Source organism: Lithobates pipiens, unplaced genomic scaffold (assembly GCF_037356315.1).
Source record: "Lithobates pipiens isolate NorthernLeopardFrog02 unplaced genomic scaffold, aLitPip1_a1.2 Scaffold_18, whole genome shotgun sequence".
Classification (NCBI taxonomy): Eukaryota; Metazoa; Chordata; class Amphibia; order Anura; family Ranidae; genus Lithobates; species Lithobates pipiens.
Window position 1 is genome coordinate 91,305,132 of NW_027507758.1, and position 26,988 is coordinate 91,332,119.

The following is a 26,988-nucleotide window of genomic DNA, read 5'->3' on the forward strand; positions in this document are numbered from 1 at the left end:
GGCATAATGAACTAGTATGCATAGCATACTAGTTCATTATGAATAACTTACCTGAAATGGAACCCCCAAAGCGACCCTTGTTCTCCTCCTCCGACATCTATCCTGGAGTGAGTTCCAGGTATTGCAGTACCGGCGCTGTGACTGGCCGGAGGCGCGATGACATCACTCCCGCACATGCGCGTGGGCGCCGCCACTAACGGCATTATTGCCGTTAGCAGCGGCATGCTCAGTGCGCCTACGCGGCGATGTCTACGGTGCATGCACCATAGACAGCGGTGCCTGTTTTTTGCAAATATATATATTTCTTGCACCTACAGGTAAGCCTTAATATAGGCTTACCTGTAGGTAAAAGTGGTCTGTAAGGGTTTACAACCACTTTAAGTTATTTTTTAAAGTAATAACAGACTCCAAAACAAGATCTTGTGAAGTTGCATTGCACAGAAACGCATTGAGCCACTAGAGGGAGTTTTGTACACAGAGCATCAGATTGCACTTATGCAGCACATTAAAGAGGAACTTCAGTCAGTTTTCATCTTTCCATCTATTAAATCTTCTACCCTTGTTTTAACTTTTGATAGTAAAACCTTTTTTTTCTGCTAGTAAATACCTTATACAGCTCACTTCCTGTTTATTTTCTGGAAAAAAGCCTAGGCATATGACATCATGCAGAACTCTCTCTCACATTCTCGCCAGAGTTTGCTTGGGAAGGGGAGGTGATTCATAAGCGGGCCAATAAGAGCTGTAGAGCTGGAGGTGTGCCTCTGTGTAAATATAAGAAGTAAACAGGCAGCAACTTCAGCTTCCCAAAGTTAAAATGGATGCAGCCAGACTTAGTGGAGGGAGATTTTTGCAGCATATTTGGCAAGTACAGAATCACAGTATATATAAAATAATATGCAAAGTGGTCGGAGGGAAGCTTAAAAATAGCAAAGCTGATTTTATTGCAATCATCAGAAGCAACAACAACAATCCCAAAATCGCATCAAGGAGATTTAAAACAAGAGCAATTTGAACTTAAAAGTGGTTGTAAACTCAGTTACACCACTTGTACCTACAGGTAAGCCAATACATTTTTACAAGAAAGCACAGATGGCCAGTTCTTAAGCCACAAATGTCTGTGCATATGTACAGACAAGAGAGCCAAACGAGAAACCTGCTGTATTGAATCCTTTAAGGCGTCAACAGCAAAACAAAGCGCTCAAGGAATATCGGTCTTATTTTCAGGTAGATCATCCTCCTGGTTAGACCTGTCAGACCGTCTGACCTGATCCTTTATGGACTGGCAAATACCAATTGCTGAACAGCTGGCTGAATAGCTGAACTGGCCAAAGAAAAGGGGGGAACAAAGGGAACGAGGGGGACATTTGGGACTTTACATGAACTGGCCAAAGAAAAGAAAGCCTTTAATAATGACTCCAATTTTTTGTCAACAGGGTCTTTCAATCCTTGTGCGTTATCTAGCGGACAAGTTAAGTTCTTGTTTAACCACTTTCAGACCGGACCATTTTGCTGGTCAAAGACCAGACCACTTTTTGCGATTCGGCACTGCGTCGCTTTAACTGACAATTGCGCGGTCGTGCGACGTGGCTCCCAAACAAAATTGACGTCCTTTTTTTCCCACAAATAGAGCTTTCTTTTGGTGGTATTTGATCACCCCTGCGGTTTTTATTTTTTGCGCTATAAACAAAAATAGAGCGACAATTTTGAAAAAAAACGCATTATTTTTTACTTTTTGTTATAATAAATATCCCCCAAAAATATATAAAAAAAACATTTTTTTCCCTCAATTTAGGCCGATACGTATTCTTCTACATATTTTTTGTAAAAAAAATCGCAATAAGCGATTATTGATTGGTTTGCGCAAAAGTTATAGTGTTTACAAAATAGGGATAGTTTTATAGCATTTTTATTAATAATTTTTTTTTTTTTTTTTTACTAGTAATGGCGGCGATCAGCAATTTTTATTGTGACTGCAACATTGTGGGGGACCCATCGGACATTTTTGACACATTTTTGGGACCATTGTCATTTATACAGTAATCACTGCTATATAAATGCAGTGATTCCTGTGTAAATGACACTGGCAGTGAAGGGGTTAACCAGTGGGTGGCAGTGTAGGGGTTAAGTGTTCCTAGGGGTGTGTTACTAACTGTGGGGAGATTGGGCTTTCATTTAGTGAACACTGATCTCTGCTCCAATCACATGGAGCAGAGATCAGCGTCACTAGTTGCTAGGCAGAATGGAAAAATGCTGTTTTACACGGCATTTCCTCCATTCAGCCGTCCCGTGAGACGATCGCGGGTATGCCCGCGGCGATCGAGCCCGCGGGTCCCACGACCGGACTCACGGGGGTCCCGACCAGCGTGGGAGCGCGCCGCCGCTCCCAATATGCCTGCCCGTGCCATTCTGTCGACGTACATCGTCGTGCGCTGGTCGGGAAGTGGTTAAGGAAGAGACTGCTGCATCTGTGGTTGGCATGCTTCACTTCTTATACTTTTCATCCATGGGATATAAAAGGGAAAACCTCTTAGGAGGAACAAAAATCCTGTCAGGATGTTCCCAATCAGCATACATCGCCTGTTCCAACAGAGGGTGCAAGGGGAAAGCCTGTGCGGCCTGAAGAGGCCTCAAGGACCCCAAAGAGGACCACGGGGCTCAGTAACCTCTGCAAGAGGCAACTTAAAGGCTGAACAAACCATTGCGGTAATAGTCTGGATTAAAAGCCTCTGCGAATGAGAGGTAGATATCAACTGGATATCTTCTTGTCCAGATTGCTCAGAAGCAGACTTATCTGCCAGGCCCTCTACAGAATCCTGAGCTTTTAGCTCTTCCCCATTCTCAACCCATTCCTACTCCAAACTAGGAGGCTCCGGAGAGGGGGGGGTCTGTCACGCTTCTTGTCACCCTGTGGTATGGAGGCAATCATGCCAGCAATCCTGTGCTCTAACCTGGCTAGGGCCGAGGACAGTTCGTCCTTGGTGATAAAGGGTGAAGCAATAGCATTGACTGTAGTCACAATACCAGATAGAAGCATCAGCTTAGATTGCTCAGAAGCTTCTGGCCTTTCAGGGGATACAACACTAGGGATACAACTAGCTTCATCAGGAACTACTGACGGCATAGGTGTGCCCTTCCCTGTAGTGTTCGTCCCGGCCCTCTTTTTTAAAACATTTATAAGGCACAAGGAGAGAGTACCTGAGCATAGTATTAAAACACCTCAGAAGGGAGACCCTTTAATAGGGCTCACCAAGCTCCTATGCAACATCCTGCTAAGCACCTTTAGCCTGCCAAGCAACACCTGGTGACTCGCGTGACCTGGGTAAGGAGAAATGAACCGCTGCAAATGCCTGGTTCGGAGCCTGCCACAGCTGTCTTCTGGAAGCACCACATGCTTGGCATACACAGCTTAAATAAGCTGGCTGTGCACCGGTATGTTCTGCGAATGTGTGCGCAGTCCCCGTGAACAGGTGCAGCTGTATTCCCGTATGACGCAAATCTGTGTGCGCCCAGATAAAGGCTACGGTGCATGTGCGACTCCACCACATGCGCCATGGCCTGCCAAACAAACTGCTGGGCACAGCGCTCTTGCGAATGCACGTGCGCCATGGCGAACCAAGAGGCAAAATGGCGCACCATCGTGTGCCATCGTACAGGTAAAAAAAAAAAAAAGACAGACACAAGCAAAAAATGTACACTTTGCAAACACCCACAGCTAGCCCAAAAACTCCCTCGTATGGTCACCACACACAGGTGTCCAGCCTCTAGCTTGCTTGACTGATTTTTAAAATCACTGGGACACCCCACAATAAGTAAAGGGGTTTCACTTACCCATCCAGGCGCAGGGCAGCTAAGAAACTAAGAGCTCAATCTTCACCCATCATAGCAGGTTCCTGTCACTTGAGGACCTTCAAGGACTGGGTACCCTTTTCATGTTTAGGGTCCACTCCTTTGGACCTGTACAGCCCCCTGCAGGAATGCCTTAGCGTTGTGGTTTCCAGGATTCCACTTTGCAGGGTCCAGCACCCAGAGGTTGCATTACAGGAAAAACCTTGCAGGATCTTGAGTCTTCTTTGCAAGACTCAGGTATCATTTATCTAAGCATACTGAGTCTGTGCCAAAAGGATCCAATCTATATCCCTTGATTCATTTAATAACCATTTGTGGGACTAGAGACCTGGAGCTCAGAGAGCTCAAACAAATGTGCCCATCCACCTTGCAGACACTGGTAAAAAAAACTATTTCCTGTATGGGAGGGGTGATATAGGGGATCACTTCCTGTCTAAAGACCTTTGTTCTACCAGTGTCCATTCACCTAGAGATGGCGTATAACCCAGTAGGTAATGAATATTAGCCTAACTCTGTGTCCTATGATGTATGAAAAAGAAATAAAAAAATAAAAAAACTGTGGTGATTAAATACTACCAAAAGAAAGCTCTATTTGTATGAAAAAAATGATAGCAATTTCATATGGCTACAGTGTTGCATGACCACGCAAATGTCTTTCAAAGTGCTGAAAGCTGAAAATTGGCCTGGGCAAGAAGGGAGTGAAAGTGTCTAGTTGACAAGTGGTTAAAAAAAACTGTCTCCTAACTTTTTTAGCTGGTTCCTAGATTCAAATCAAATTTGTCAAGCTCTGGTAATGCCATTTACGTCTGTGAGCAGGGAAAAGCATCAAGCCAACCGGTAATATTTACAGTGCCAGGCAGAAGCAGAGGCATTGAGCATTATTAGCAGTGGCAAAGCTTTTTGTTTCAACAAAGTTTAGCTAGACCAAGCCAAGTGTCAAAGAAATCAAAGTATACAAATCCATCTTGCAGAGAATTCACAAATTTGCTATCACATCAGAACCTAACTACGCCAACAAAGAAGATCATTTTGCCTACATCTGCCCACTAAAAAAGCAACACTTTCATGGGTATTTAAAGTGGAGTTACAGTCTTTTTTTGTTTATTAGAAGACTAATACAAAAAGCTTAGCTGCTGACTTTTAATAAACAGACACTTACCTGTTCCACGGTCCAGCAATGCGGCCGCACAGAGCCCCGCTCCTCTCCCCAGGGCCACCATTGATACTATTGCCACCCGGCCGTGACAGCTTGCTGCTTCATGGCCGGGCACACACTGCGCATGCGCGAGTCGTGCTGTGCTCTCCCAGTGGAAGGCAATCTTCTGGGACCTGTCACGTGTCCCAGAAGATTACCTAGAAGGAGGGGCAGCCTAGGGGGAGAGGAGGAGTCGACTAGGCGGCCTGTAGGGAGAACCAGGAAGTGGGACAGGAAGTCCCCTTCAAAACTAAGCACCCACTTCCCTCTCCAAAAAAAAAAAAATGACATGCCAAATGTGGCATGGAAGGGGGCGAGGAGTGCTTAAAGCGGAAGTTCCACACAATTATTTGATAGTTTTATTTGTCTGGTTAACCAAACCAAAACGAATGTAATGTACAGTATATAGAAAGAAAAAAAAGAAAAAAAGCAGGAAGGTGGACTCAATTTTCTCAAGCATGATTTACAAACAGCACTGCAGAAAACACACAAGGGGACCAGTTTGCTTTCTGATTGCTTGCAATTGAGCTAACAAAGCAAATCAGAGGCACTCTGTGTCTTCTGTGAAGGTCCATCAAAAGAGTAAACACAGGCAGTCACCTGTTTTTTTTGGTGGAGGGTGGATTGTGGTGTAGGGTTATTTTGCAAGGGTTGGGCTTGGCCCCTTAGTTCCAGTGAAGGGAACTCTTAAGGTGTCAGCATACCAAGATATTTTGGGCAATTTCATGCTCCCAACATTGTGGGAGCAGTTTGAGGATGCCCCCTGCCTGTTCCAACATGACTGCTCACCAGTACACAAAGAAAGTTTGATAAAGACAAGGATGAGTGAGAGTTTAGGGCGGAGGAAGTTGAACTGCATAGAGTCCCGACCTCAACCCAATAGAACACCTGTGAGATAAATTAGAGCAGATAATGCGAGCTAGGCCTTCTTGTCCAACATCAGTGTCTGACCTCACAAATTTGATTCTGGAAGAATGGTCAAACATTCCCATAGACACACTCCTAAACCTTGTGGACAGCATTCTGAGAAGAGTTGAAGCTGTCATAGCAGTAAAGGGTGGGCCAACTCAATATTGAACCCTACAGACCAAGACTGGGAGCGTGTCTGCACATGTGCCTCTATAGCAATTGGCTTACTATGGAGGAACACAGAGAAGAGGACCTGAGAGCACCAGCAAGCGACTCCACAAGAGGCGGTAAGGGACCACCCTGTGCACTCCATTGCATTTTAATTTTAGGGAAACAAATTTTTTTTTACAGCCGCTTTAGAGCAACCATGTCAGTAACTATCACAATTCAAAATAGGCATACCTGAAAAAGAAGAAAGTGAATACTTAACTTTCCCTCTGGTAAAGCTGGGAAATGGACCTAACAGTGATCTGGCAGTGTGAGAGAGGTAAGGAGTCATCAGTTTATTTTCCAGGTATGCAGATTTTAAATTGTGATACTTAACGAACCCCCTTTTAAGGAAATTTGAGTGAAGACAAATATAGAGGGCATTGCTGAATGCTAGCAACCAACTTTCAGGTTTTAAGGCTTTTGACTGAATACTATTCTCCTTTTTGCAAGAAACGCATGAAAAATAATTTGTAATTTCAACGGCCTACTTGCTTACCAGCTCTAATACTACATCATGACATGTACAGTGTGGAGCTGGCTGGCAGTCAGTGTATATAGTTGTCAGTATCACCATCATCTAACGGGCCCCAATTTCACAAATGATTATGTATTCAAGCAACAACCCGGTCCAAGCCCACTGTACTCTCACCCAAACATAGTAAAGCACGAAAATGATGTTGGGGAGTGTTGAATCATGTGAAAACAGGATGCATTTCTAAAATAAAAACTGAATTTCATGAAAACAGGTCATGTCATATAAATAGAGAGAACGTTTTGACTTTAATATAATTGCTTTTGCCTGAATTGTTTTAGAAGTTTACTGACTGACTTTACTTGCCATGAGCTCACATTGATAGCAATATACCAGGGAGTTTTTTTTTTTCATTTTACTGGCTGCTAAAATATTACCAAATGATCCTTTGTATTTAACTCCTGCTGTTTCCATAGTTGTAGGAAGGGGAGTAGATTCAATGAACTATACAAACCAAGGGTGACATTTTCCTTAAAGCAGAAACAATAGATGAGTCATATTTTACATAAAAGGCTATTCACCTGGCCAACTCTTCCAGGATGTTTCATGGCTAGTCCACCACTGGAGACAGCAGCAGCTACGTTTCCATCTTGGTCAACAACTATTGCTCCAACAGTGTCCAGAGTTCCTGAGTCATTCTCCTGTGGAGTAATAACAGCAATTGCTTTAAAATATTTTAACAAGGCACTGAGGCGGACTTTAATGTAAACCAATTCTACTATAAATACTGGAAAGGAAATGTAAGCATTTAATTTCAGTTGAGAAGGTCACGAGACATACGTAATAGTTTTTCTATTGTTTATATTGGCATAAAATAAATAGAACAGAGTTTATTAGATACACACACACTGTATTATTGTAACCTCAAGAACCCTCATGTTGTCAGTGTTACTTAACACCGATTTAATATTTTTTTTGTTATATTCAACATACAGGTCATGCTTAGTACTGCTTACAGCATTTATAATGCTATGATGAAATTAGGAAATAGAAGACAAAATAGAAAATTCAAATTCAGCATTTGCACTAGTAAATAGTACACTGCAATTTTTCCCAATTTAATTTACATTCAAGGTAATTCAGGTACTAAAGTGAAACGTCACCCAAAAGGGGAAGTTACACTCTTTTCCCCTCTTCCTTTATATTTAACACTTGTTTTGGGGGGCATGCCTGATTTTGACAGTATTTGTAGCTGCTGACTTGCATTTTTTGGGGAGGAATGGAGATCCTATTTAAGGAAATGTTTCAGAAATGTAACCGCTTCAGCTCCAGAAGGGCTTACCCCCTTCCTGACCAGACCATTTTTTGCGATATGGCACTGTTACTTACTTTAACCAGTTCCCGACCGGCGCACGCCGATGTACGTCGGCAGAATAGCACAGGCAGGCATATTGGTGTACAGGTACGTCCATTTTTAAATGCCGCCCTGCCATCGCATGCCGGTCGGGACCCCCGCGAGTCCGGTCGTGGGTCCCGCGGACTCTATCGCCGAGGGGATACCCGCGATCGGCTCACGGGGCGGCTGAATGGGGAGGTGCCATTGTAAACAGCATATCCCTGTTCTGCCTAGCAACAAGTGACGCTGATCTCTGCTCCATGTGGTTGGAGCAGAGATCAGTGTTCACTAACACAAAGCCCAGCCCCCCACAGTTAGTAACACACCCCTAGGAACACTTAACCCCTACACTGCCACCCACTGTTTAACCCCTTCACTGCTAGTGTCATTTACACAGGAATCAAAGCATTCGTATAGCATTGATTGCTGTATAAATGACAATGGTCCCAAAAATGTGTCAAAAATGTCTGATGTGTCTGCCACAATGTCGCAGTCACAATAAAAAAAAAAAATTGCTGATCGCCGCCATTACTAGTAAAAAAAATAATATATATATATATATATATATATATATATATATATATATATATATATATATATATATATATATATAATAAAAATGCCATAAAACTATCCCGTTTTGTAAACGCTATAACTTTTGCGCAAACCAATCAAACGCTTATTGCGATTTTTTTTACCAAAAATATGTAGAAGAATATGTATCAGCCTAAACTGAGGGAAAACATTTTTTTCTTTTTTATATATTTTTGGGGGATATTTATTATAACAAAAAGTAAAAAATGATGCGTTTTTTTTCAAAATTGTCGCTCTATTTTTGTTTATAGCGCAAAAAATAAAAACCACAGGGGTGATCAAATACCACCAAAAGAAAGCTCTATTTGTGGGAAAAAAGGACATCAATTTTGTTTGGGAGCCACGTTGCATGACCGCGCAATTGTCAGTTAAAGTGGCGCAGTGCCAAATTGCAAAAAGTGGTCTGGTCTTAAGCCAGCAAAATGGTCCGGTCTGAAAGTGGTTAACTGACAGTTTCGGGGTCGTGCAACACTGTACCCAATAATATTGATGTCCTTTTTATTTCTCACAAATAGAGCTTTCTTTTAGTGGTATTTGTTCATCTCTGTGGTTTTAAATTTTTGCGCTAACAAAAAATAACCGACAATTTTGAAAAAAATTAATACATTTCCTACTTTCTGCTATAAAACATACATATATATATAAAAATATAAATGTCTTCATCAATTTAGCTCAATATGTATTCTGCTACATATTTTTGGAGGAAAAAAAATCCCGAAAAGCGTATATTAATTGGTTTGCGCAAAAGTTATAGCGTCTACAAACTATGGGACAAATTTAAAGACTTTTTTTTACTAGTAATGGCGGCGATCAGCAATTTATAGCGGGACTGTAACATTGTGTCAGACAAATCTGACACCGACACTTTTTGGGGACCAGTGAAACCAATAAAGTGATCAGTGCTAAAAAGAAAATGCAGAATCACTGTATAAATGACACTGGCAGGGAAGGGCTTAACATCAGGGGCAATCAAAGGGTTAAATGTGTTCCCTATGAGTGTTTTCTAACTGGGGGGATGTGCTTTGACTAAAGGAAAACAGAGATCTGTGTTTCAGCTCAGCAGAAACACAAGATCTCCATTTTCCTGTCTGGCAAAATGGTGGTCTGCCTTGTTAAAATATTGAATCTATTCAATAGTCTTCTCTTCCACCCAGGTATATCTGTTTGATTCGCAAATTCTTTCCCTATTAATATCATTGTATCCTCATATAGGTGTCCTTTTATGAAGCAGTGAAATCTATTCACTGCTTCATTCTCCGGCATTCACATAGGAGATCTTTCTCCTCTGTGTGCCACTATATGAAGCGGAGTAGATCGTTTCACCCTTGGAGGTGTGAAGCGATCTACAAACGCTTCTAACACTGGAGAACGGCCCCTAATACTGTAATCTCGTGAGACTTTACGAGATTACAGTACTAGAAATTCACTCATACACACAGATGTCAATATATTAAGCAGTGATAAATTATCACAGCTCAATACACTGACACGCGGTGTGATTAATGTTAGTGAAATAAAGCGTCCCCCTACATAATATATACATGTATACACACACAGACATTATATATACATGTATATACACACACATTATATATATATACATATACACATTATATGTATATATGTATATATATGTATACACATACATATGAAAGGGGGACATGGTTACAGTGTTGGGGGGTCTGAACGAGGCATAAGGAAGTTAATTATCTTCCTCTTTCCTCCTCAGATCCCCCCGATTCCCTCTTCACTACCCCGGTTCTCCACCTCTGAGTTGGTGAATCGGGGCGTGTGAATTCTGACACAGATCACAAGTGAAGCGCTGAGATCACAGCTTCATAAAGTGACCGTTACTGTGTCAGTCTATGAGGATTCTCCATGTGCGGAGATAATCGGCAGGAGAACAAGTTCAAACACATCTCCCCCGATTATCTCTGGTTTATATACTGTTTATGGGCTGTGATCAGCGGCGATCCTCTGGATCTCCACTGATCATTGCTTCATAAACGGACACCTTAGTCCTTTATAGAAAAAACATATAGTACAACAAACAAAAAGGGTTCATAAAAACCCCAGCTATACAGGTGTCAACAATTGTATTTGCCCCCCAAAACGGGTCAAATACTGGTCCTTTACATTTCTTGCGGTCATAAGTTAAATAAGTAAAGATTTTGAACTCTCAAGACTTTTATTGACCTGGACTTCTTAACATAATGCATCAAGGGGCCCCTGTTTCATAGTCAGCTAATCTGAAGACATTAGGCTCAAGCAATGACTTAAGTGGCTATACACTAGCAGATTATTAAACTAAAGTTTGTACAAAAAATCTTTGTAAATTCGATGACTAGACAAATGACATACAAAAGGCACTTCAAAAATTACATCTACTTGTCTACTTGATTTCTTGAACAAAAACCCCATTTACAATAGAAATTCATTTGTTCAAGAAAAAATTTCCATCTTAATCCTTTCAATTTTCCTGTGACTGTGGTTGACAGCAAAGTCAATTTGACTCCACTAATTTCTAGAGAATTGACAGAAATTTCTAACAAAATTCTACTGATGTATAGCCAGCTTTAGTCAACATTTTAAAAGTTTGTGAAAATTTGTGTCCAGAGCCTAATAGCCACCTGCTATTGGACAGCTCATTTCACAATGTACATTGCCAGAGTGTAACCATCATTAGGCTAAAAACACACAGGTCGAATATTGGCCGGTATTTACCGGTTCAACAGGAACCGGCCAACATCCAGAAAGTATGTACAACTGTTCTTCCAATAGAAGTTGATCTAACAACCAGCTTTTGTCAAAGTTGCCAGCGCTGTTCATTGTGTTCTGGTGTGGCAGTCAGTTCCCCTGTCAGAACACAAAGGTACAGCAGGGTTGATCGCCACACTAACATCGCCTAGTAGTTGAATGAAAATAGTATTTAAAAAAAAAAATAGAATTTTTAAAAAAGCTTACCTGTGAAATCCTTTTCTTTGAAGTACATCATGGGACACAGAGCCATAGTAGTTACTATGTGGGTTATAGGCCACCTTCAGGTGATTGACACTGGCACTTCTCAAGACAAGAAGTCCACTCCCTATATAACCACTCCCACTACTGGGGGTACCTCCGTTTTGTAGCAAAGCAATACACGTGTATACCAAAAAGAAGGCAGGGACCTCTGTGTTCCGTGATGTACTTCAAAGAAAAGGATTTTACAGGTAAGCTGTTTTAAAAATCCTATTTTCTTATCGTATATCATGAGACACAAAGCCATAGTAGTTACTCTGTGGGATGTCCCATAGCAATGCCAACTGAAGGGAGGGAGACACAACAAAAGTAGGGCACTAAGAAACTAGAGGACTTATACTGCTGCCTGCAGCACACTGCACCCAAAGGCGATATCCTCATGCTCTTTTACATCAACTTGATAGAATCTGGTAGATGGACTGAAGACCAAGTTGCGGCCTTGCAGATTTGAGCCATGGTGGCTTGGTGATGCACTGCCCAGAAAGTACTAATAGCCCTGGTGGAGTGCGCTTTAATATGAAAAGATGGAATTTTCCTCTTTAAACTATAACATTGAACAATCACTTGATGAATCCATTTTGATATTGTAGATTTTGACAATGCCTGTCTTCTCTTAGGACCTTCTGGCAACACAAACAAAACATCTGTTTTACGGATCTGGGCAGTCACCTTCAAATAGCCTTAATATAGCACAGTGATCCAATAAATAATGTGATCCTACAAAAAAATATTAAATAAACGAATCATATATATGTGTCCAGTAAACCACACTAGATATAAAATTGCTGTTCTTCCAAAATGCTTTAGATTTCTGGAGATACTGGGAAAAATGTCAAATTACCACTTCAAAGTTTTGGACCTTGAAAAAGTCACGTGCCATTGATGCAACGCGTAGGAGGAGCCAGTAACCCCAGTGCTGTGTGAGCAGAAACAACCAAGTGAGGAGATGGTCTCTGAATATATGCAACTGACCTTTTAAATGTGATCTTATTGCGGGGCATGTGTGAGTGCAACTGTGTTTTATTGCCCACGTGTTGTTTTTAGTTTATTTGCGCAATGAGGTACCGTATATACTCGAGTATAAGCCGAGATTTTCAGCCTCTTTTTTGAGGCTGAAAGTGCCCCCCTCGGCTTATACTCGAGTCATCGCTGTCTGCCTGCTCGATCAGCGTGTCGAGCAGACAGACAGCGGCCATTCAATTCTAATTCAAAAGCCGCGCCTCCGGCTCCGCCTTCGCCTGTGATAGGCGGAACACTGAATTTCCCAGCAGCCTGTGTTCCGCCTATCACGGACATCCGCTCATCCTCGTACTACGGACGAGGATGAAAGGATGGCCGTGATAGGCGGAACACAGACTGCTGGGAAATTGTGTTCCGCCTATCACAGACAGGGAGGCGCGGCATTTGAACAGGAAAATGGGCGCCGACGAAGAGCGGTGATCCTGGGACGGGACCGGACGGAGGCTCGGCTCGGCTCGGCTCGGCTCGGGACGGGACGGAGTCTCGGGACGGGACCGGACCGGACGGAGTCTCGGGACGGGACGGGACCGGACCGGACGGGACCGGACGGAGGCTCGGGACCGGACGGAGGCTGGGGACACAGGTAGGCTGGACACACAAGGCCACACACACACACACACACACACACACACACACACACACACACACACACACACACACACACACACACACATGGATGGACACACACACAGGGATGGATGGATGGATGGATGGACGGACACACACACAGGGATGGATGGATGGATGGACACACACACACACACAGGGATGGATGGATGGATGGACACACACACACACAGGGATGGATGGATGGATGGACACACACACAGGGATGGATGGATGGATGGACACACACACAGGGATGGACAGGCATATCTCACCCTCGGCTTATACACGAGTCAATAGGTTTCCCAGTTTTTTGGGGGTAAATTGGGGGCCTCGGCTTATACTCGGGTCGGCCTATACTCGAGTATATACGGTATGTCCTTTTTTTTGTTTGAGAAATATCGACCTATGAAGCATTGAAAGCAATAAAGGTTTGAAAGCAATCTACCACATGTGATCATCATCAGAGACTACACACCTGATCATTTAGTTATCATTGTCCTTTTGTGTTTTATCTTACAAACGTGTAATTTGACTTATATGATTAGTTTATTTAATATTTTTTTGTAGGATCACATCCTTTATTGGATCACTGTGCTATATTAAGGCTGATGGTAGCGCCTTATTAATTTTTTATATATGTATTTTTTGTGATATCAGCACATAATAATAGCAGTCACTATCATTTGCTCATCTTACTATCATTTTTGGTTCACAATTTGATATAATCATTCACATCAGCGCTTTAATAATTTTTATGCAACTTCAAATAGACCTTGGCTGCTTTCACCACATCAAGAGAATGTAATGACCTTTCTTCTGCAGAATGAGCTTCTTGGAAAAAATTAAGGCAGAACAATGTCTTGGTTCAAATGAAAACCTGACACTACCTTCAGTAGGAAACTAGGATGAGGATGAAATACAACCTTATCCTTATGAATAATCAAATATGGCTCTTTACAAGAAAGAGCATACAACTCTGATACTCTTCATGCAGAAGATATGGTAACCAAAAAAACGAATTGTCTTGTCAAATGGACCAAGGGAATATCTCGTATTGGCTCAAAAGGCTGTTTCTGTAATGCCAATAGGACTAAATTCAAGTCCCAAGGGTTCAGGGGTGACCTAACCGGAGGATTAGTCCAGACCTTCTTGTTCCAAGTTGACAGGATACTGTTTTGCAACAGTCTCGAATGAAACTGCATATAAGGAACGGCCTTAAATGAAGCTACCATATTTCCCAACAATCTCATGGAAAGTCGAATAGAAGGATTCTTCTTTGCTTTGACCACCTGAATCAGCTCCCTTATGGAACTGATCTTTGCCTGGGGCAAGAACACCCTCTTCTAAGCGGTATCTATGATCAGGCCCAAGTACTGCAATCTCCTTTTAACCACTTCCCGACCGCCGCACGACAATGTACGTCGACAGAATGGCACGGGCAGGCATAAGGGCTTACATGTACGTCCTTGCCTTCCAGCGTGTCGGGGGCCCGATCGGGCCCCCGCCCGGTGCCTGCGGCGGTCGGTATTCGTTCGGGAGCGATCCGGGATGAGGGGGCGGCCATTCATTCATGGCCACCCCCTCGCGATCGCTCCCGACGAATAGAAATCCTTCGTCACATCACTTCCTCTCCTGTAATGTAAACACAGGAGAGGAAGTGATGTAATCTCTCCTCCGTGTCGGTATTTTTCGTTCCGACACCGAGGAGAGAGGATCGGTGAGTTGCACCAACACGACACTACACAGTAGAACATGCCAGGCACACTCACACCCCCCCGATCACCCCCCCAATTACCCCTGCCCCTCAGTCACAGTGACACCAATGTCATTTTTTTTTTTTGCATTGGTGTCATTTGTGACTGTAATAACTGTTAGGGCAGTTAGGGTTAGCCCCCCTTTAGTTCTAATGTACCCCCCTAACCCCCCAATAAAGGTTTAACCCCGTGATCACCCCCCGTCGCCAGTGTCACTAAGGCTGGGTTCACATTGCAGCGGTTTATGAGAACGAATGTGATTCGCACCGCACTGCAGTGCAAATCACATTCGATCTCTGTGCGATTCGAGTTCAGCCATACAGATAGTATGGCTGAATTCGCATCGCACCCGCCGCAAATTCGCACGGGACCCTTTTTTTGGCCCGCAGCAGAATAGGATCGCATGGGTGTTCACACCATGCGATCCGAGTTTGCAGATCGCACTGCGATATGCGAACTGATCTGGGGGTGTCATTAACATTTCACTGACACTCCCAGCAGTTCGCATAGGGCAGTGTGAACTGCCGCCGGGAGGCATGCGATGCGGGAACCCGCCGCGGATTCGTGGTGTTCCCGCATCGCTCCAGTGTGAACCCAGCCTAATAAGCGATCGTTTTTCTGATCGCTGTATTAGTGTCACAGGTGACACTAGTTAGGCAGGTAGGTATTTAGGTTCGCCGCAGCTTTTTATAGCGCCAAGGACCCCCATATACTACCGCATAAAGCCCCCTGATTGCCCCCTAGTTAACCCTTTCACCAGTGATCACCATATAACTGTTACAGGTGACGCTGGTTGGTTAGTTATTTTTTTATAGTTTCAGGGCACCCGCCATTTATTACCTAGTCTCACTAGTGTACCCCTAAATTTAGGGGTGTCTACTTTCCAAAATGGGGTCATTTGGGGGGGGGGGGTTTGTGCCATCTTGGCATTTTATGGCCTTCAAAACTGTAACGCCCTTAGAAAGCCTGAAGGCGGTGCTTGGTTTTCGGGGCCCTGTACGCGGCTAGGCTCCCAAAAAGTCCCACATATGTGGTATCCCCGTACTCAGGAGAAGCAGCAGAATTTATTTTGGGGTGTCATTTCACATATGCCCATGGCATGCGTGAGCAATATATCATTTAGTGACAACTTTGTGAAAAAATAAAAAAAGTTTGTAATTTTCCCGCAACTTGTGGCAAAATATAAAATATTCCATGGACTCAACATGCCTCTCAGCAAATAGCTTGGGGTCATTGGGGTTTTGTGCCATCTTGGCATTTTATGGCCTTCAAAACTGTAATAGGTAGTGAGGAGTGAAGTCAAATATTTACGCCCTTAGAAAACCTGAAGGCGGTTCTTGGTTTTCGGGGCCCCGTACGCGGCTAGGCTCCCAAAAAGTCCCACATATGTGGTATCCCCGTACTCAGGAGAAGCAGCAGAATTTATTTTGGGGTGTCATTTCACATATGCCCATAGCATGTGTGAGCAATATATCATTTAGTGACAACTTTGTGAAAAAAAAATTAAAAAAAATTAAAGTTTGTAATTTTCCCGCAACTTGTGGCAAAATATAAAATATTCCATGGACTCAAAATGCCTCTCAGCAAATAGCTTGGGGTGTCTACTTTCTAAAATGGGGTCATTTGTGGGGGTTTTGTGCTATCTTGGCATTTTATGGCCTTCAAAACTGTAATAGGTAGTGAGAAGTGAAATCAAAAATTTACGTCCTTAGAAAGCCTGAAGGCGGTGCTTGGTTTTCGGGGCCCCGTATGTGGCTAGGCTCCCAAAAAGTCCCACATATGTGGTATCCCCGTACTCAGGAGAAGCAGCAGAATTTATTTTGGGGTGTCATTTCACATATGCCCATAGCATGTGTGAGCAATATATCATTAGTGACTTTGTGTAAAAAAAAAAAAAAAATGTTTTTTTTGTCATTATTCAATCACTTGAGGCAAAAAAATAAAATATTCAATGGGCTCAACATGCCACTTATCAATTTCCTTAGGGGGTCTACTTTCCAAAATGGGGTCATTTGGGGGGGTTTTGTACTGCCCTGCCATTTTAGCACCTCAAGAAATGAGATAGGCAGTCGTAAACTAAAAGCTGCGTAAATTCCAGAAAACGTACCTTAGTTTGTAGATGCGACAACTTTTGCGCAAACCAATAAATATACAATTATTGACTTTTTTTTTACCAAAGACATGTGGCTGAATACATTTTGGCCTAAATGTATGACTAAAATTGAGTTTATTGGATTTTTCTAATAACAAAAAGTAGAAAATATCATTTTTTTCAAAATTTGCGGTCTTTTTACGTTTATATCGCAAAAAATAAAAATCGCAGAGGCAATCAAATACCATCAAAAGAAAGCTCTATTTGTGGGAAGAAAAGGACGCAAATTTTGTTTGGGTACAACATTGCATGACCGCACAATTACCAGTTAAAGCAGCGCAGTGCCAAATTGTAAAAAGACCTCTGGTCATTTACCAGCAAAATGGTCCGGTCTGAAAGTGGTTAAGGAGGATTTCTCTAGGTTGAGAATCCAACCTAGGTATTCAAGGTAGCTGACTGTGGTGACAAAACTCTGGTTTAAGCGGGCTACCGAATGATCTATCAAGAGTAGATCATCTAAATAAGCTAGAATCATTATACCCTGAGCCCTTAATCTGGCTAAAGAGGGAGCCAGAACCTTTGTAATCACTCGAGGTGTAGTAGCTAGACCGAAAGACAGAGCTAAAAACTGAAAATTAAGATTTTCTATCTCGAAGCATAGATATTTCTGGTGAGTGGGGAAAACAGGTACATATAGATAAGCATCCTTGATGTCGATTGACGCTAGCAGTTCTCCACTTTGTAGATTGGAGACCAGTGATCGGATTGACCATGCGAAAAGATTGGATATTTAAAAACTGGTTTAGATCTTTGAAATCTAAAATCCCCGTTTGGTTTTGGTACTGTAAAAAGGTTTGCATAAAACCCTAACCCTTGCTCTTCCATGGGGACCACCGATATCACTTTTTGAGACAAGAGATGATCCAAAGGCAGAAAGACTTTTTTTTTTCTGGGTCTCTGGGAACGTTTGATCTGAGAAAACGAGGAGACGGGAACTCTCTGAACTCTAGTCTGTAACCTAGAGATATTGAGGAAGCTGCCCATTTGTCTCAACACTTCCTGCCAGACCCTTGAGAACTGCAGAAGTCCTCCAGCGAGCGAGGGCGCCCCTTCATAACGAGGTTTTAGCATTTTGCTTAGTGGGTTTCCTCCCCCAGGGTCTCTTTTGACCCTGGGGTTGACCCTGAGGTTTACCTCTTTGAATTGGATGGTGGAAGCTGTCGTGACTGCCTGGAGGCAGATGCACCTGGTACTGGAGAAAAAGCTTGTTTAAAAAAAAAACACACTTAAACTTCTTCTTAACTGATAAAAGGGAACTTTTTCCATTAGAAATTCTTTGGATGTCTTTATCCAGATCGTTTCCAAACAACCGTTCACCATGAAATGGAGAACTAGCCAAGAGCTTTTGCATGGTGCTTCGTCTGACCAATTTTTCATCCATGGAACTCTACGCACATGCACCAGCCCGAGCATAAGCCGTGAGACCTGGAGAATAGAATCTTTCATAGCGTCTTCTGTAAAACATAACCCCTCTGAAATCCCGGCCAAATCTTGGGCCTGCTGATCAGGAATAATCTTGGGCACCTCTTAAAAATGGTCTTTTAAGGATTGACATACCCCGATCACTGCCAGCGCAGGCTAAACCCCTGAACCTGCCAGAGAGACATTGTTTTTAAATAGGAATTCCAACTTCTTATCTGTTGGATCTTTCAGCATTTGAGCATTGTCTACCGGACAAGTCAAGTTTTTGTTCACAGAGGATATAACAGAATCAACTGCTGGAATCCCTCATTTCTAATTAATAGGGTGGGGAGGCTTTAGCGAACCCAAACAAGAAGTGGGCTTATCCACTGACTCCACTACTGGCAGCAAAAATGTGGAGCGGACCAACTCAGTGAGAGATTGTACCAACAGCCTTTCTTGTGAACCTGAGCCTTCCAGATTAGACTCTTCAGAAGAGGAGTCATCAGGCTCTTCCTGGTCCCCTGAGAGAAAAGCATCATCTCTCTCCCTCTGTACCTCAGTTTGCTTAGTCCCACTCTGGGATGCGATTAAGGCATCAATTTTTTTTGTTCCAAACCTAAAATGGTTGAGGAAAAACCTCTTCAGTAATATATACAGGGGCTACAGGATTAAGATCAGCTGCAACACCCGACGTCCCTGATGGCTCACCCTGACCAGCCATATCACTCTCAGGGGAGGATGCCATTTTTTTTTTTAGATGGTTCTAGGCTTCCTAGTGGCTGTAGAACTTTCTAGAGCCCTTTTTTAGGTGTTTTTACCCCCCTTGCGACCATAGCCCAATGCACAAAGCAAAGGTACTACCAGAAGGAACGCATCCACTGCTTGAGCAATAGTCCAGCCCTGCCATTAACGCTCAGCCTGATGCAATAGTAAATGTGTCAACAGGAATGCCTGTGTCAACAAAGCTCTTTCATGCCACTCTTGCTCTTGTGTCTCTCCGTCAGCTTGCAAAAGCAATAATGGTGCTTTTAAAACAAACATTTCAACGCTGAACATTGGAGGACGTCAACGCCGCGCTAAGGCCCACCCCCTCCGTCACCTTTGGCCCCCCTCTTTTTAAAAAAGAGCTTTTGCACGCGGGCCTCTGATCCTACGGGGTCACTCTAAGAGAGGGGAAAATGGTGAGGAGAGAGCCTGGAAGCCGCTGAGTAGGGAGGCGCACCATTTTTGTTTCAGTTTTTCTCCTGACGCGCTTCCTCGTGAAAAGGGGGAGAATACAGCATACGTGGGAGTGTCTGGTGAGCAGGAAACCCCCCCCCCCCCCACCAGACTTATTGGAGATCTGCTGCTGGCTGGAGAGAAAGGAAGTCTGCTGCTCCGGACACATCGTCATCTTTTGGAGGAAGCATGAGAAGGTATGTGCTCCATATAGCCCCCAGTGGTGACACATAGGGACACTCATAAGAAAATTCAAAAATTTCTTAGTAAACTCCACTTAACTTTCCTGCCGCAGGGTTTTCTGTGGTAAAACCAAAAGACCCAATTTTTACCCTTCACGGTGGGTTCCATTAACAAACCTCCAGGAGCCTAGACCTGTAATAGCACCTCCTCCAGTAAAACTTTACTGCCTTAATACCAAAAGTACTGGATCCCGGGGTCCAGCTCCCTAACAAGAGAAGCATTTACAGGCAAAACCTTGTTTCTTTGAACATGAGGCTCAGGTACCATTCAATTCGGACTAAAAGACACTTTGAATGGATACTGCTGCATAGCTAGCCCCAGCAAGGATTGCTCCAGTGGAGCTCAGCACAGCACATCTTCACTTATAACCAACACCTTTGACACTGGCGAAATAACTGAGGTACTCTCAGTAGTGGGAGGGGTTACGTAGGGAGTGGACTTCTTGTCTTAGGGTGTGCCAGTGTCCATCACCTGAAGGTGGCCTATAACCCACATAGTAACTACTATGGCTCGGTGTCCCGTCATGTATCATAAGAAAAAAAAAAAAAAAAACACACACACATTTGAGCGAGTACACCCCCTCACATTTTTGTAAATATTATATCTTTTCATGTGACAACACTGAAGAAATAACACTTTGCTACAATCAAAAGTAGTTAGTGTACAGCTTGTATAACAGTGTAAATTTGCTGTCCCCTCAAAATGACTCAACGCAAAGCCATTAATGTCTAAATCGCTGGCAACAAAAGTGAGTACACCCCTAAGTGAAAATGTCCAAATTGAGTATAAAGTGTCAATATTTTGTGCGGCCACTCTTATTTTCCAGCCCTGCCTTATCCCTCTTGGGCATGGAGTTCACCAGAGCTTCACAGGTTGCCACTCGAGTTCTCTTCCACTCCTCCATGATGGCATCACAGAACTGGTGGATGTTCGAGACCTTGTGCTCCTCCACCTTCCATTTAAGCATGCCCCACAGATGCTCAATAGGGTTTAGGTCTGGAGACATGCTTGGCCAGTCCATCACCTTTACCCTCAGCTTCTTTAGCAAGGCAGTGGTCGTCTTGGAGGTGTGTTTAGGGTCGTTATGTTGGCATACTGTCCTGCGGCCCAGTCTCCAAAGGGAGAGGATCATGCTCTGCTTCAGTATGTCACAGTACATGTTGGCATTCATGGTTCCCTGAATGAACTGTAGCTCCCCAGTCCAGCCCCAGAACATGACACTTCCACCACCATGTTTGACTGTAGGCAAGATACACTTATCTTTATACTCCTCACCTGGTTGCCACCACACACGCTTGACACCATCTGAACCAAAGTAATTTATCTTACTCTCATCAGATCACAGGACTTGGTTCGAGTAATCTATGTCTTTAGTCTGCTTGTCTTTAGCAAACTGTTTGCGGGCTCTCTTGTGCATCATCTTTAGAAGAGACTTCCTTCTAGGACAACAGCCATGCAGACCAAAATTGATGCAGTGTGCAGCATATGGTCTGAGCACTGATAGGCTGACCCCCCCACCCCTTTAACCTCTGCAGCAATGTTGGCAGCACTCATATGTCTTTTTCCCAAAGACAACCTCTGGATATGATGCTGAGCTCATGCACTCAACCATGGTGAGGCCTGTCCCGAGTGGAACCTGTCCTGTTAAACTGCTGTATGGTCTTGGCCACCCTGCTGCAGCTCAGTTTCAGGGTCTTGGCAATCTTATAGCCTAGGACATCTTTATGTATATCAAAAAAATTTTTTTCGATCCACAGAAAGTTCTTTGCCATGAGGCGCCACGTTGAACTTCCAATGACCAGTATGAGAGAGTGAGAGTGATAACACCAAATTTAACACACCTGCTCCCCATTCACACCTGAGACCTTGTAACACTGAGTCACATGACACCGGGGAGGGAAAATGGTTAAATGGGCCCAATTTGAACATATTCACTTTTGGGTGTACTCACTTTTGTTGCCAATGGTTTTTACATTAATGGCTTTGTGTTGCATTATTTTGATGGGACAGCAAATTTACACTGTTATACAACATGTACACTCACTACTTTACATTGTAGCAAAGTGTAATTTCTTCAGTGTTGTCACATAAAAAGATATAATAAAAGATTTACAAAAATGTGAGGTGTGTACGCACTTTTGTGAGATACTGTATATAAATATCCTTCCACCAATAAAAGACAACTTTGTCATTGGGGAGATTTCCCTTCTTCTGTCACAAAGCCAGAACAGGAAATGCGAGAAAATCCCTACAAATGAAAAGAATCCCTTGGGGCCCCCCAGGTTACCAGAACCAGTGTCCCAATTGAAAGATATCTCCTTTATTACTTTTCTGCAGACAACCCGAAATTTTGGATTTTCTTTTTACTTTCAATGATAATGGTAAAAAGGACAATTAGAGAGGGTTAATCTCCCTAACGGGGACACAGACAGCTATAAAAACCTGTCAGGGTAGTCTAATCCTTGTCCTCTCTATCCAAAATAAGACAGCAGCAAAGTTGGCCCATTTTTTTTTATATTGTGAAAGGCAATGTTATGTCGAGTAAATTGATACCCAACATGTCACGCTTCAAAATTGCGCCCGCTCATGGAATGGCGTCAAACTTTTACCCTTAAAAATCTCCACAGAAGATGTTTCAAAAATTCTACAGGTTGCATATTTTGAGTTACAGAGGAGGTCTAGGGCTAGAATTATTGCTCTCATTCTTAACGATCGCAGCAATATATCCCATGTGTGGTTTGACCACCGTTTTCATATGCGGGCGCTACTTACGTATGCGTTCGCTTCTGCGTGCAAGCTCATCAGGAAAGGGCGCTTTAAAAACTCGTCTCCAACAAAAGAAGTGATAGGACCTGATCGCCTCCGCTGCTGCCGACAGCTCCAGTAAGCAGCGAAGGGCACGGGAGAGTGGCAGGAGGAGGGGGTGGCACCTTTCCCACCGCCGATAACAGTGATCTCACAGCGAATCATTGTTTACTGAACCGCTGCCTGAAGAGATGGATACCTCGGTTGTGGCAGCAGCTGCTGCCGTTACCGAGATATCCCTCTTCAAAAAAGGGACGTACATCGTCGTGCGGCGATTGGTAAGTGGTTAACCACTTCAGCTCTGGAAGGATGTGCCCCCTTCCTGACCAGGCCATTTTTTGCGATACGGCACTGCGTCGCTTTAACTGACAACTGCGCGCGATGTTGTACCCCAAAAAAATGTATGTTCCCACAAAAATGTATTTCCCCACAAATAGAGCTTTCTTTTGGTGGTATTTGACCACCTCTGCGGTTTTTATTTTTAGCGCTATAAACAATTTTTTTATTTTTTTTAAATCAGTATTTTGTACTTTTGTGCTATAATAAATATCCCAAAATTGGAAAAAATTTATTTACTTTATCAGTTTAGGCCGATATGTATTTTTCTACATCTTTTTGGGGGGGGGGGGGGGGGGAAATCGCAATAAGCATTTAAGTTATAGCGTCCACAAAATAGGGGATAGAGTTATGGCTTTTTTTTTTTTTTTTTACTAGTAATGGCGGCGATCTGCAATTTTTATTGGGACTGAGACATTGCGGCAGACAAATTTGAGACTCAACACTTTTTTGGGACCATTGACATTTATACAGCGATCAGTGCTATAAATAGACACTGATTATTGTATGTTACTGGCAGGGAAGGGGTTAAAACTAGGGGCGATCAAGGTGTTAAATGTGTTCCCTGTGTGTGTTCTAACTGTGGGGGGGTGATGTGGCTGACTAGAGGAGAGATTGTTGTTCCTACTTAGTAGGAACACACAATCTCTCCCCTGACAGAACCAGGATTTGTGTGTTTAAACACACAGCTCCTGGTCCTCGCTCTGCCACAAGTGATCGAGGGTGACCAGCGGTCATCGTGTCCGCTGGCACATGCATTGGCTCCGGGGACACGCTGCGGCGCTTGCTACAGTGTCTTAAAGAGCCGACATGCAGCTATGATGGCCAACCAGATGGCCAACCAGTGTCAACCAGTGTCAACCTGCCGCAGTATTAATGCGGCTGCTGCTTGGGAATAGGTAAAATAAACCAGCCCGATGATTCTGCGTTTTTCCATATTTAGGTTTCTATGCATTACTTTTGAAAGAACTGATTCAAAAAGGCAGACTACTCCAATTTGGCCCTTATATTTTTACATTCCTTAAATACCTCATGTGTGGACCACTACTTATTTAACCACTTACAGACCATCTGCCGTTGTTATACGTCAGCACTTTGAAGAGGAATATCGTTATGGCAGCAGCTAGCTGCCATAACCGCAGTATCCTCTTCTTCAGCAGGTGGACCGCTTTAGATAAAAGTGGTCTCTGCAGCGGATTCGCCGCAAGATCACTTTTATCGGCGGCGGAAGAGGGTCCTCTCACCGCGTTCGTGTCCTCCGCCATTTACCGAAGCCGATCGCGTCCTCTCCCCTCTGTGGTATAGAGCTGAGTGAGGAGAAAATGGCCCCCACCCGGCTCCATACCATTGCAGGGCGGAACGACATCAAAACGTCACTTCTACTCATAGCTCTGAAAAAAAAAAAAAAGAAAAAATGTTGCTTTAAAACAATTTTTTTTTTTTTGCATTTTAGTGTAAATACAAGATCTGAGGTCTTTTTGACCCCAGATCTCATATTTAAGAGGTCCTGTCATGTTTTTTTTCTATTACAAGGTATGTTTACATTCCTTGTAATAGGAATAAAAGTTATTATTATTATTTTTTTTTTAAAAGAACGGTGTAAAAATAAAAAGGCAAAATGAATAAGACATTTTTTTTTTTAAACTCACCCCGTCCCGTCGAGCTTGCGTGCAGAAGCGAACGCATACGTGAGTAGCGCCCGCATATGAAAATAGTGTTCAAACCACACATGTGAGGTATCACTGCGATCGTTAGAGTGAGAGCAATAATTCTAGCCCTGGAACTCCTCTGTAACTCAAAACATGCAACCTGTAGAATTTTTTAATTGCATATGGACATTTTTAGGGGAAAAGTTTGTCGCAATTCCACGAGCGGGCGCAACTTTGAAGCATGACATGTTGGGTATCAATTTACTTGGCGTAACATCATCTTTCACAATATAAAAAAAATTGGGCTAACCTTGCTGTTGTCTTATTTTTTTAATTCAAAAAAGCTTATTTTTTCCCAAAAAAAGTTTTGCCACGACCGCCATTTTATTCTCTAGGGTGTTAGAAAAAGAAAAAAAAAAAAATATATATATATATATATATATATATAGTAATTTTGTAGCAAAAAAAAAAAAGATTTTAACTTGTAAAAAAACAAGTTTGAAAACAGGCCCGATCCTTAAAGAGGGAATCCACCCCAAAAAAATGATTAAAAGCTAGCATCTATGAATACTACAGCTGCTGACTTTTAATAAATGGACACTTACCTTTCCTGGGGTCCAGCGATGTCGGCAACCGAGGCCGATCGATCGCTTGCCTCTCGGCTGCTGCCGCCGCCACTCTCTGTGAGGGAATCAGGAAGTGAAGCGTTGCGGCTTCACTTCCCGGTTCCCTACTGCACATGCGCGATTAGCGCAGCGCAATGGGAATGGTCCGCGCCGTCTCTGGGACCCATGTGTGTCCCAGCAGACAGCGCACTGGGACAGGAAGAGCCATAGATTCCCATGGGAGTCTATGCCCGGAAGTGGGTGCAAATACCTGTCTTAGACCGGTATCTGCACCCCCCCCCCCCCCTGAAAGGTGCCAAATGTGACACCCGAGGAGGGGAGGGTTCCGATGAACGGAAGTTCCACTTTAGGGTGGAACTCCGCTTTAAGTGGTTAACTTCTTTATAAATGATTTATTTCCTTTAGTGAATTGAATTTAATGCTGTTTTATGAGTTATTTACCAAGTGTTTTTGGTTGTGAGGTAAATAACTAATCATAAGGTGATCGTGAATTGACATTTTCAGCATCTTATGAGACAATTGGAAAAAATGTGTTAAGTGATGCAATTATCTCATGGGATATTCTTAAGTGAATGGAGCTCACAAGGAGATAAGTGCAAGGGTACTGGTTCATTGAGCTATCGCTATACTCCGGGACGTCATGTTAGTCATGGTGAGGTACGTCACTTCCGTGGTTGCATCAGGCCATCCTTCCCCCTGCTGCCTTCTGGGACCTGTGTGTGTCCCAGGAGATGATGGGACATTTCAGAAAGCGACGTGCGACTCGCGTATATGAAGTAGGAAACTGGCAGTGAAGCCTGAAGGCTTCATTGCTGGTTTCCCTTACTTGCAATGCCGGCTCCTGCACCCAAAGCCAATGCACGAATCAGTTTGGGGTGCTGTCATCGCTGGCTCCCTGGACAGGTAAGACGTTCTTATATTAAAAGTCATGCAGCTACAGTATTTGTAGCTGTTGACTTCTATTTTTTTCCCCCAGGCTGGAACTCTGCTTTAAGTGGCTAAAGTGTTTGCACAGCCAAAGTGCTTTTGTTTAATTTATTAATTTTTGATTGTCTACTGGAGAGATCTCGTCGTCGTCCCCCCCCCCCCCCCCCCAGACTTTCTGTATTGGCAATGAAACAGGAAGCGAGAGGTAATCTGCCCCAAAACAGCTGCCCCAGAACATTTCCCCAATTGAAAGATTTTCTTTTGTCCCTTGCTGTAATGACAACTTTAAAATGATTTACCCCTGTCTCAGCAACAATGGTCACCAAGAAAAATAGAGGTTTAAATCTATACATCTTTAAATTGTCTTGAGATCAGCCTCTTATAATTCCTTGCACAGGAGAATTTAGACTTTGAGATCAGCTTCAGAGGTTTCAAAATGTTAGCATCCACTGCTTTGCACAATTCTGTAATTCCAACATACAGGTTGGGAGACTACTATGATGTGATGCCGCTCCTTTATTATAGGTTGGGCTGGGTCAACCTTGACCAGGATTTAAAAGTGGTACTAAACTCACACCCCCATGTTTGTTTGTTTTTTGCAGTTA

General features: G+C 43.2%; 1 protein-coding gene across 2 annotated transcripts in view; it reads right to left on the reverse strand.

Moving 5' to 3' along the window:
• Positions 1–26,988, reverse strand: part of TASP1 (taspase 1) — a 377,732-nt gene that overhangs the window by 193,140 nt on the left and 157,604 nt on the right. For both annotated transcript variants that reach the window (XM_077485912.1, XM_077485913.1), the window contains one exon: positions 7,214–7,333. In XM_077485912.1, the coding sequence (XP_077342038.1) occupies positions 7,214–7,333 (120 nt within the window). The remainder of the gene's footprint in view (positions 1–7,213; positions 7,334–26,988) is intronic.